The sequence below is a fragment of the Mauremys reevesii genome, linkage group 4, assembly GCF_016161935.1.
Source record: "Mauremys reevesii isolate NIE-2019 linkage group 4, ASM1616193v1, whole genome shotgun sequence".
NCBI lineage: Eukaryota > Metazoa > Chordata > Testudines > Geoemydidae > Mauremys > Mauremys reevesii.
The window spans coordinates 68,377,783-68,389,875 of NC_052626.1; the positions used below are offsets into that span (position 1 = coordinate 68,377,783).

General features: G+C 42.9%; 1 protein-coding gene across 25 annotated transcripts in view; it reads right to left on the reverse strand.

Moving 5' to 3' along the window:
* Positions 1 to 12,093, reverse strand: part of RAD51B (RAD51 paralog B) — a 723,435-nt gene that overhangs the window by 339,058 nt on the left and 372,284 nt on the right. Inside the window, exon 10 of one of the 25 annotated variants that reach the window (XM_039533746.1) lies at positions 5,739 to 5,819. The exons of the other annotated variants lie outside the window; for them this stretch is intronic. Coding sequence (XP_039389680.1) covers positions 5,782 to 5,819 — 38 coding nt within the window. The 3' untranslated portion in view covers positions 5,739 to 5,781. Of the gene's footprint in view, positions 1 to 5,738; positions 5,820 to 12,093 lie in introns of those variants that run through there. 25 annotated transcript variants of the gene reach the window in all.

Sequence of the window (12,093 nt, forward strand, 5' to 3'; positions counted from 1 at the left end):
GAGGGAAGAGTGCCACCATTTACTGAATAAACAACACCCTTTCCTGCAGTATACTGGATTTTCCATGAAGGGCTCCCAACCAAGTACTCAACCAGTCTGACAACCTACTTAGCTTGTGAGCTCTGACATCCAGTTCTGTGATGGACTAGCAACACTAAGATTATGTCTGTGGCTATGCAATACAGACAGACATTGCAAACGAACGTTCTAACTATTTTTATAACACAGAAGCAAGCAACTATGTGCTACACGGAAACGTTATCTTTGGGTTCTGGGTGAGTGACCCAAGCTTGGCTCGCAGGGTTTGTCTACACAGCAAGTTACTGCACAGCAAACTAGGGTGTGACTCTACAGTGCACTAGCTTGCTGTGCAGAAATTCACCAGGTGGACACTGGTACAGACAAAGTCCTGGGACGTTCACTGAGCTATAGCAGTGTTAAGCTGCACTCTGGGAATTTCACTGCACTGCAGCAGGGTCCACACAGGATGCTGCTGCACGGAAAGCTAGTGCAGAGCTTCCAAGCTATTAAAGACTCAAGGGCCACTGAAAAGTCACACTCAAAATTACATTCAAATATATTAAACTGCTATTTGTTCACATTTTGTTCTGCACAGTGGTTTACCAGCCTTAAATAATTTTTTGGGGGAAAATCAGTACATTCAAAGGAACTCAAACTGTGGGGTCCAGTCAAGCTCCTGCTACTAAAATCTTGGACATGAGAGTATATTTTCCAGACCTTTGAACTGTATTGTAATTTTTAAAATATATTCTTAGATAAAACGTAGTATCTTTTCATGGGAGAAAACATCCTTCTGACTCCTATGCTGTATGTACAATAAATTAATATGAGGAAAGTCACGGAGTCTATTTCAGAATCTGTATGTGCATGATTTGTGTATATACAATATTAATAAACTGATGCTGCATTTAAAGAGACACTGGAGAGGATGCTAGGCCTTCAAACTGACCTACTTTCACTACAGTCCATTCTGCAACATTTTATACACATACTTGTTATTTCTTTAGATCTGCGTTTGTACAGCACCCAGCACAACAGGGCCCAAATCCTGATTTTGGGACCTTTTGGTGCTACCAGAATATAAATATTTTCTATCAGGGCTTTGGAGCAGAGCCCGGAGCTGGAGCGCAGAGCAGCTCCGGAGCAGTGGAGCTGCAGGTTTTTGTCTGGAACTGGAGCGGAGCCGGAGCACAGCTCCAAAGCCCTGTTTTCTATTATTTATTGGGCGTGTCTATGTACTGAAGAGAGAGATTTTTTAGATTGACAGATGTGCAGGGATCACGGCAGAGAGTGCTTGCAGGCAACAGTATGCTAAATGAATTATTGACATATTGACATATTTCTGTAATTTGCACCCATGTCAGATGTAGCAAAACGTAACCCTGGACCTGACATGCCTTTCCATGGGTGATTCCCTTGTAAGGGCTGGGAACCTGCAGAATTTCTGACACACCCTTCTCCTGAAGTTTCCACTACTGCTGAAATAGCAGAGGCTCTCAGGGCTGCTGCCAGAGGCAGGAGGCCCTGAACTTCCACACTGTTCTTCCAGCACCCAAGGCAGCACAGCTCAGAGGAAGTCACCTTACCAAGTACTTCACTGCCACTCACTACCCTTGCAGGTGGGAGTATTCGCAGTATAAAGGGGGAACCTGGATAAAGGCTCAATTCTCCAACCTTTACAATAGATGAGCAGCAGTTACCTACATGAGTAGCTGCAGATTCAACCTGTGGGGCTGCAGCGACTCAGAACTGGTGCCCTGTGGGCTGGGTGTGGGAACAATAACAGAATGTCCAAAAAGGACTTCTGAGGATTCAAGCAGAAGAGGAGGGTAAGCCATAGAGTGTGTATTACCTCAGCCTAGATCCACTGAGTTCTGCTATACTCTGTTCAGAGGCAGAGGGTGACATGGGGGGTGGGGACTGTTGGCTAAGGGTGAGATAAGTACATGGGCGGCTCTAGGTATTTTGCTGCCCCAAGCACGGCAGGCAGGCTGCCTTCGGCGGCTTGTCTGCGGGAGGTCCCCGGTCCCGCAGATTCGGTGGCATGCCTGCGGGAGGTCCACCAAAGCTGCGGGACCAGCGGATCCTCCACAGGCATGCCGCCGAAGGCAACCTGCCTGCCACCCTCGCGGCGACCAGCAGAGTGCCCCCCGTGGCTTGCCACCTCAGGCACGCGCTTGGCGTGCTGGTGTGTGGAGCTGCCCCTGGATAAGTACCCATTTCACAAGAAAGGTGTGTTTTTATGGGGTTTGTCACAATACTGAAGAAAGAACACACTGGTTGTTTGAAAAGTTCTGGCTTGAAAAATGCTTTTGAAATATTGTATTTTGTCATTCTCATTTGCACCCCCAAAACTGGTGCTTTTGAAATAGTCCCAGCTCTGATTAAATGTTGATTTTTCCTTAAAAAACAGAAAACCCTCACAACCATGCAACCAAAACAGGCACTTTTTTTTTAAAAGGAAAAATCAACATTTGGTTAGAGAGAGTTTGCTTGGAGCTGGGCCTATTATACTCTCAGTCTGTTTTAGATGACTGGGCAAACAAAGGTTAGTGGATAAAAAGGACTGTCTGTGCAGCTATCAGAGGACATCACACATTTGCAATATTCTGGCAGTCCCTTTGGTCTATCTTCTCCTGGATTTGCTATGGTAACCAAGTGGATATGCTCACTTACCCCTCTCCCAATGATCAGTACACATTTTAAAAAACGAGGAGAGGGACAGTGGGGTGTGGGTAGAAGATCAGGTGAGTGAATATTTGTGCTCCTGTATGTCAGACAATCGGCGCTATTGAGAAGCCACATCCTATTTATCCACAAGGCCAGATGTGGCGCACGCAGCTCTGAAGCAAGTTTCCTTGTGCCTGCTCTGCCAAAGATTTCTCCCCTGACCTGGGGGACATTCTCTCTGGGAGGCGAGATGCGATACAGTTTCTAGGCTTAGCTCAGTTCCTGGAGCTGGCAAATGTGACACGCTGTATGTGATGCTTTTGTGAGGAATCAGTCTTAAAGCTTGGGAAGGGTGAGACTGTCTGAAATTCTGAGACCCGTTCTCATTTTATTAGGGACTACATTTTAACAGAGGGTCTGAGGAGGAGAGTCCCAGAGGTACTAGGCTAGTACTATTATTTTAAAGTCCCCAATCCTGTATTTAAAAAAAAAAATAGCCCTCTGTAGACAGGCTGTAAGAATGTGAATGTTCCTCTGCTTCTCAGGCATAGCAGAACTTTCTACCATAAAGGTAAAGCTCATCTGTGCAGGAGACAGAGCTTTCCGGCGGGCGAGTCCAAGACTGTGGAACAACTCATACAGGAACTAAGGACCTTCACAAACCTCATCACCTTCTGCACCAAATGGAAGGAGCATTTCTCTAACAAAACAGAGAAAAGTGTACATTTAAAACACAAAATAAAACACCACGCTCCACCCACAATTCTCCTCCAGGGGAAAGGGTGAGAGAGAGAATGAACCACACATAACAGATGTTAGTCACTTTGCTTAATTGCATTCAGATACTATGCAATGAGGATGGGATGGGAAGCCTATCAAATAGAATCAAATCAAATCAAATCAAACTAACCTATCTGGAAGCTGTGGAGTGTGTTGAAAAGTGTTTGTGTTTAGGTAAATGAAGGGTGACAACCCAGGCTGCCAGGAAACACTGCATTATGCCATTCTAACCTAGAGCAACTGCAGTGTGAGGCCCTTGACAACGTAATACACTGTTTTATTGTACTACTCCTAGAATTAGAATGGCTACTTGGCCACCCCTGATTTCAGTAGTACCCTGAAAAGGCTGTTGCTGAAGTTGCTATTGTTCTGGACCATTTCCTAGTAGTATGAGATCCCTCTATCTTTACAATACTGATGTTCTACATACTCCTGGTAAGATTTCAAGAGCCGAAAACAGAGTTGACAAACTGAGCTGTACATGTGATGCCTGAGGCAACTAAAGTGGGGAGATCTCCAGAATGAGATGATGGCCAGAAGTGTAATCACGGATTGCTGGTGTAATGTGGGGCATTCTACATAATACACTCATTGGAGAAAGCAGCATCTCACCCACCCCCAAATGCTTAGCAGAAGCACAGTGACCTCATCATTCTTTCTTGGCATGAATAACACCATCTGACTTCTTGTTTCTACAAAGGAGCACTATGGCCAAGTTCATGTTGTGTGCTGTGCCTAAAGAGTAACACAATATACTACCTCTGCAGCTATCTGACCTGCCTTAGGCAGTACGTTCTGTTAAAACACTCAAAATTCTTCACACTGGCCAGAACTGTATAATGAAATAACTTGAGCAAAAAGGGAGTGGCACAGTCCCAGTGGAATCCGAAGCATGCTTTCCAAGTGGAACTCATGGCATGGTACTGAGCCAACAACATGAGAAAGTACTTGAGAAAAATCACAGATAAAAAGTAGAACTCCAATATTTACTCCATTGGCATAAAGCCAACAGAGGGATGAAGGTCATACCAACTTCAGATGTATGAGCAAAGTCTTACTATGGACGAGGGATATATCTTAGTTCTCCCTTCGAGGGACCCTATTTCAAATCTTGCCCTGATCAAAGCTCTCAAAAAAGATATTAATATTGATAGACAGTTACCATTTAACAGCTGTGAGGTGGCTTAGGTGAGATGACTTTGGGGTTTCAGTCTGCTTCCTGGAGGTATATGTCCACATTGCAAAAACTACTACCATGCATAGCTTCATGTTGGCAGTCTCAACAAAGAGGCCAAGGTTTGAATTTTCACAGTCTTACACTTCTCTCCCTCTGTTTGCCCTCCTATCTTTTGTCTGTCTTGTCTATTTAGATTGTAAATTCTTTGGGGCAGGGATTGTCTCTTATGATGTGTTTGCACAGTGCCTGGCACAATGGTGCCCTAGTATCATTTGGAACTGTTAGACAGTACTGTTAAACAAATAATAATAATATAAAGTTAGGTCAGAGCATTAAGATAGTTGTGGAAATATCGGTAACACCAGAACGATGGCAACAGCCTAGAAGGAAAGACAGACATCCCATTGGAAGGATTTATTTTTTCAGTCTGCTAGGGCCTAAGTATTTCGGATCTGTCATTCATTTGTCTTGTGAATTGAGGAGAGCGTGCAGCATGTGACTACACTCGCTGGAACTCAGTCCTGGAACAATGGCTGTAACCCACAGCTGCTGGTGAAGTGTTCTTCATGTGTTCATTGGGCGTTTCAGTCATGCAGCTATAAATTATTCTGCATTTTCTTTGTCTACATAGCTTAGAGACATACACTAAGGAGTGCTTTAAAAAGTCCTTTCTCTTCCTTGATTGTAATGTGTCAAAGTATCAGAAGATGGCATAAACCGGTCACTCCCTTTTATCAAGGGCCACATTTTGGCCCCAAACTCCCCCTCCCCAAGTTTCTCCTAGCCTCGTTCTCAACCAATCCCCTCCTCTCTCACCTCTCCTCAGCCATATAGGCCTGGGCATAAGGAACCTGATGAAACTGGAGTCAAATTGAGTTCTTGGAGAACCATATGGAAGAGGTCTCAAGGGACCCCAACAAGCCTCAACTGGGCATCTCTCATTTGTCTCTGCATTGCTCATCTGAAGCATTTAACTAGACCTGCCTGCTCCTGCTCCCCCGGCAACCCGTCTTCCTGATTCCTGCAGGTGTCTTTGGGTTTCTCACCAGCATCATCACAGAGTATCAGGCAGGTGGCAGATAGCTTTTCTCCCTCTTCAACAGACCTGCTCTCTTTCCCTGCTGCCTCCAGCTCTATACATCCCTGTCTGATGGCAGCGCAGAAGAAGAGCCTGCTGGGAAGGAGAGAGGAATCAGCTAGTCCACAGCACCCAGTGGCAGGATTAGGATGTCCCTGAGATTGTCAACCAACTACCAGAAGAGATGTGTCAAGGGAAGGGAAAGGGAGAGAGATGCCCGTTGGCCCCGCTGGGAAAGTATGAGCAGCGGTGTTGTGGTGGAACTGCTTTCTTAAGATGCTGAGTAAACGGGACAGGGGTACTTACCATCTGGCCTTAGAAGACCTGGAAATTAATATAGAAACTGGATTTGGTGATGCTTTAGACAGCACATGGAAGAAAACAAACCATTTCCTATAGGCTTTGACCGTGAAAATTTGATTGTATGTTGGAGCTCAGATTTGTGATGGTCCGAAGTAGGCCAGTTTGTGTTCAAGCCCCTCCCAGACATGAAAGGGAATGTGCCTCTCTACAGTACCTCTCTTGGTAACAGAGCAAGGCAGAGAAATGCTATCTTTAAAATGACTGGGGTCTGATGCAGGAGCCAACTGCTCCTAACCAGACCCAAAGAAACAGCTGTCAACTATAAAATGACACTACCTGTAGAAGGGAAGAATGTGAGAGTGGCCTCGTGGCAAAGTCATAGCTACAGCACAGCAACGTACCAAGGAGAGCCTTGCAGAGGGAATTTTTGAACATCCAAACTGTTCACTCTCTTTGGCATTTCCTCATTCACAGAGATCATTTGCACAGCGCCACCTCTGTCTTCAGCAGGCAGAACAGAACCTGGCTCCACAAGAATGGCAAACAGTCCAGCGTGGCACAGCTGGCAGATTCTGCTCTGGAAAAAGCTACAGTCTAACTGGCATGCAGACCGAATGGTCTGTTAACCTAGAGATGCAGATGCTTTTCTCTCTAGGTTTGGCTCACATTCATTATTAGGGATTAGCAAAATGTGGTGTCTGATCAAGCAAGTTAACAAAACAAAGACAGATGGCAATGCAGTATCTCTGCAGTTTATTTATTGCAATGCAGTCATCACATACTTCTCCACTGCACTCCCTCTGACTATAGCTTCCCCAGGGAAGATTTCTCCCACAGTGCAGTCAGTTCCACGCCACAGAGTGATACAGAAGTGTAATATAAATTATACTGTAATCACTACAACTACTGTAATTCTAAATTAAAGTAAAATCATTAATTTCTAAGGTACCTTAAATACAATTGTAAAAATTAGCCATGAAATTGGAAGCTGCCATCTTGACAGTCTTAGGCCCAGACTGAGAAAATTGCTACTTGGCATAGTGCCTACTGCTGTGAATAACCCCATTAACTACAGAGGGACTATTCATGAGAGAAAACATTATGTGTGGTAGTAATTATTTCCGGGATTAGTCCCTTATGCTGGAAGCAGGGACTTTCCAGGTGTCTGGTTCTATTGGAACAACTTACCTAGGGATGTGGTGGATTCTCTATTGCTTGAAGTCTTTAAATCAAGACTGGATTTTTTTTCTAAAAAGATGCTGTAGCTCAGCCAGAAGTTACAAGCCCAATACAGAAATTACTGGGTGAGGTTCTATGGCCTGTGTTAGACAGGTCAGACTAGATGATCATAATGGTCCATTCTGGCCTTAAAATCTGGTAATCTAGTTCTGACTGAAGACTAGTCTCTGAACCAATTTGTAAAAATATTAAAAGAGTCACATATGGGATTGAAAAATTGGTTTTGCACATGATCAGTATGAAATAGCCCCTAGGCCACATTTTGAGACCATGGAAAAACAAATACACAATGCTAAATTCTGCCCTCACTCACATCGCTAACAATGGTAAAATTTAGCTTATAATACTGAAGTTAGCATAAAGCTATAGCCAGATAACTAGTTCACTATTAACTTACACAGTTGCATATTCAAGAAATGACGCAACTATGGAAATAAACCGCAGAATCGCTGAAGAGATTAAAATGCTAATCACTTTTAACTTGTCTTTTAAAACAACAAAACCCCAAAGGAAATCAAGCACAACTTACAACTAAAGTTACAATTTCAAACAATCAAAAGTCTGAAACTACAATTCTTACCTTGCTTACTCGGCACAGGTGGGATGTTTTGGATTTCAAATTAGAATGTTAAATGTATCCTTACAAAACAGTGGTCCCATTTTTGCCCTCAGACAGACATGCATGCAGTTATCAGAGTGCAATAGGAGTTGTAGGGATATACTAGTGCAGCGGTTCTCAAACTGTGGGTCGGGACCCCAAAGTGGGTTGCGACCCCATTTTAATGGAGCCGCCAGGGCTTGGAGGATAAGGCCTTTTCCTGTAACCATATTGTAAGGCCTAAGACCTTTGTCTGTAGCCATATTGGGAGAGCAGCAGCCATGAGCTAAGAAGCAAAAAGTCACATCCTCACATTCCATCTAAATTACATTAAAACAATGTAATATCAGGCAGTTAAGAAGGCGATCCTGTCCTAATAGTACCCACCATCACCAGATAGAGAAACAGATCTTAAGGTGGTTAAAGAAAAATTAGTTTGATAGCATTCTGTCTGGCAAGCATCACTTATCAATAGTTCAAGTATCAGGGGGTAGCCGTGTTGGTCTGTATACACCAAGGAGTCCGGTGGCACCTTAAAGACTAACAGATTTCTTTAGGCATAAGCTTTCGTGGGTAAAAAACCTCACTTCTTCAGATGCATGGAGTGAAAATTACAGATGCAGGCATTATATAATGACACATGAAGAGAAGGGAGTTACCTCACAAGTGGAGAACTAGTGTTGACAGGGACAATTTGATCAAGGTAGATGTGGTCCACTCCCAATAATTGATGAGGAAGTTTCAATTCCAGGAGAGGCAAAGCTGCTTTTGTAATAAGACAGCCACTCCCAGTCCCTATTCAAACCCAAATTAATGGTGTTAAATTTGCAAATGAATTTGAGTTTTGCTGTTTCTCTTTCAAGTCTGTTTCTGAAGTTTTTTTGTTCAAGTATAGCTACTTTTAAATCTGTTACAGAATGTCCAGGGAGATTGAAGTGTTCTCCTACTGGCTTTTATATGTTACCATTCCTGATGTCCGATTTGTGTCCATTTATTCTTTTACATAGGGACTGTCTGGTTTCGCCAATGTACATGGCAGAGGGGCATTACTGGAACATGATGGCATATATAACATTAGTAGACGTGCAGGTGAATGAGCCCTTGATGGTGTGGCTGATGTGGTTGGGTCCTCTGATGGTGTCACTAGAGTAGATATGGGGACAGAGTAGGCAACGAGGTTTGCTACAGGAATTGGTTCCTGGGTTACTGTTTCTGTGGTGTGGTTTCCACCCCACCATCAACCTTAGCCTGGACCAGTCCACACAAGAGATCCACTTCCTGGACACTACAGTGCAAATAAGTGATGGTCACATAAACACCACCCTATACTGGAAACCTACTGACCGCTATACTTACCTACATGCCTCCAGCTTCCATCCAGGACACATCACACGATCCATTGTCTATAGCCAAGCCCTAAGATAGAACCAAATTTGCTCCAATCCCTCAGACAGAGACAAACACCTACAAGATCTTTATCAAGCATTCTTAAAACTACAATACCCACCTGGGGAAGTGAGGAAACAGACTGACAGAGCGAAATGCGTACCCAGAAATCACCTACTACTGGTACTGGCCCAACAAGGAAAATAACAAAAAACCACTCACCATCACGTACAGCCACCAGCTAAAATCTCTCCAGCACATCATCAACGATCTACAACCTATCCTGAAAAACAATCCCTCACTCTCACAGACGGTGGGAGGCAGGCCAGTCCTCGCTTACAGACAGCTCCCCAACCTGAAGCAAATACTCACCAGCAACTACACACCACACCACAGAAACCCATCAATAGTTATAGTTGTAAAATCCCCATTTCTTTATTGTTTTGTCTTTATGGTCCCCACTTCTCTATTGTTTGTCTGAATGGTCTCTGGTTCTTTCATTGTTTCTGTCTGTTACATAATTAATTTTGCTAGGTGTAAATCAATTAAAGTGGTGGGGTAGGATTGGTCAGAGAATTGTGTTACAATATGTTAAGATTGGTTAGTAAAATGATTGGTTAAGGTATAGCTAAGCACGACTCAAGTTTCACTATATAAACTGGGGTCCAAAAGGAAGTTCTTGGGAACCAACTCCAGGACATAGGTATGCAGCCCCAAGTTCAGAGCTGCCAGACCTCAACACCCTGCCAACCACACCGTGCAGAAGCTGGAATCCTAAACTGGCATAACTATCACGGGCCAAGCTCTGTCTCCTAGAATTCCCCAGTTTGCTGATCTGTACAAATTTATGGCATTAGGTGCTCTCTGTTTATATGCTGCAGTGCAACAGATTCAGTCAAAATCAATCATAGCCCAAGAGAAAAAAAAAACTTCAGCTGCTTTGCCAAGTACTGCAACTTGTCCAAGAGATCCAGAGTACTTACAAGTGACCTATAACCATACATGAGAACTTCAGAATACTACAGAGCGTATATACATGCTGGGTACTATTGGGTTTGGGTAAAATGCTTGTATGGTATTTTCTCACTTCAGATAGAGTGGGACTAGTAGGTACTGGATGTGAGGGGCTTTAATTAGACCAGTGACGCTTTATCTTGCCCAAGGCTCAATAAGAAAACCACACATAGTTTAGTGGTCATCCTGAAATTTCTCGTTTGAGATTAAGCTATATATTGGCTGCTAATCTTCAATATTCTAGTTGCATTCCACTTTGTCAGTTTTTTCCAAATAGAAGAAGAAATCTCTGGAAAGCCATAGTTATTTTAACAGAACCCCAGTGTGCTAAGGAGTGACTGTTTCATTGTCTCTAATTCAGGTCAGCTAGAGCTCATCACCTTCAGGAACAATAAAGGAAAAATATGAGCTAATTTACAACATGGAACTGTGCAGTCAGATACAATGAACAATTTAAGGGACTCTTGTAAAAAACGAGCCTGTAACAGGCCAACCAAATCTAGCAGCATATCAGGGATAGTTAAAATATAGTAACATACCAAATGCATAACGTTAATATTTATATAAACGTACCTAATGCTTTCAGGATGAGAGAACCCAGAGATATTTACTGAAGGATTGTGGAAAAATTGGGGACATTACCAATGTGCTGTGAGGCAAGTTCCTTCCCATTTTAAATTTGGTGTATGATTCAACTCTGTGCATATGAGCAAGGATCATAATTGTTATGGAACTAATCTCATTTTCCCCCTGACATAGCACTGGTATTCAAGTAATTATTCTTCAATACCAATAATTAATATTTAATAACTATCAAGTCCTTTTTTTGTAGTTTTTTGCTTGTGAACTGAGCAAATGCTTTTACTAAAATCACTAAATTAATGGAATTGCAATTATTTCGTTGGAGCACTAGCTCTCTTAACTCCATCCTTGCCCTGCCTCCAAGCAGAAGGATACCTTTTAGGTTTATGTGATAGGCTGACTTGAAGTTTCCTTGTCAAACCGGAATGGTGATAATAAAAATAATACAAAACCAAACATTCATACATTGTAACATCTTTAATTGTTAAAGATTCTTAAGCATTTTGTAAACTATGCATTGCAATCAATTGTCCTTCATTGAAATGTAGATACTGTATTCTAGGCTGGACTGCAGCAGTTTAACTTAGAGCAACACCACTTAGCAGTTTGGGATGGGAAGTGACATATCATATTGTATCCAGTTGAAATAACAGGAAGACTTTATGTCAGAAAAATGGACAGTGAAATCTATGCTAATGGTCACTCCCTAACTGTGAACACCCGCTTAGCAAATAAAATTTTGGTTAAAGCAAGATTTCCACCATACCAACACAACGATTATGAGTAACCCCTAGCGGTAGAAGTCCCTTTGCTGGCTCATTGCTAGGCAAAACTTGGCAATCCTATTTTGCAGGGTTTGTGCACATTTTCTGTTGTTCTTTTGATCCTGCAGGGTTTAACCCCCCTGAGTTTCAGGTTTGAATGCTCTGGAAAAAACAGAGTTTCACCTAGACTGAATCAAAACTATATAAAACTGAAAAACCACAAACTGGCCCAAGTATTCTTGAAATGTCTGTGACCTTTAAATGAGCCCTTTGATGAACTTGGGATGTATTTATAATGAACTCCAAATGCAGGCAAGTTGTGTGTGCCTTTGGGTTTTCTGGCAAACATTTCACACAGCTCAATTACCCAAACCAGGGGCCAGGGCTCTGAGGCTAAAACCTCTCTACTCTATTCTTGTAGCAAGTGCCACAGATTCTTTAATGATCAGAAAGGTTTAGGACCTCAGCTTTGCTTCTCTTC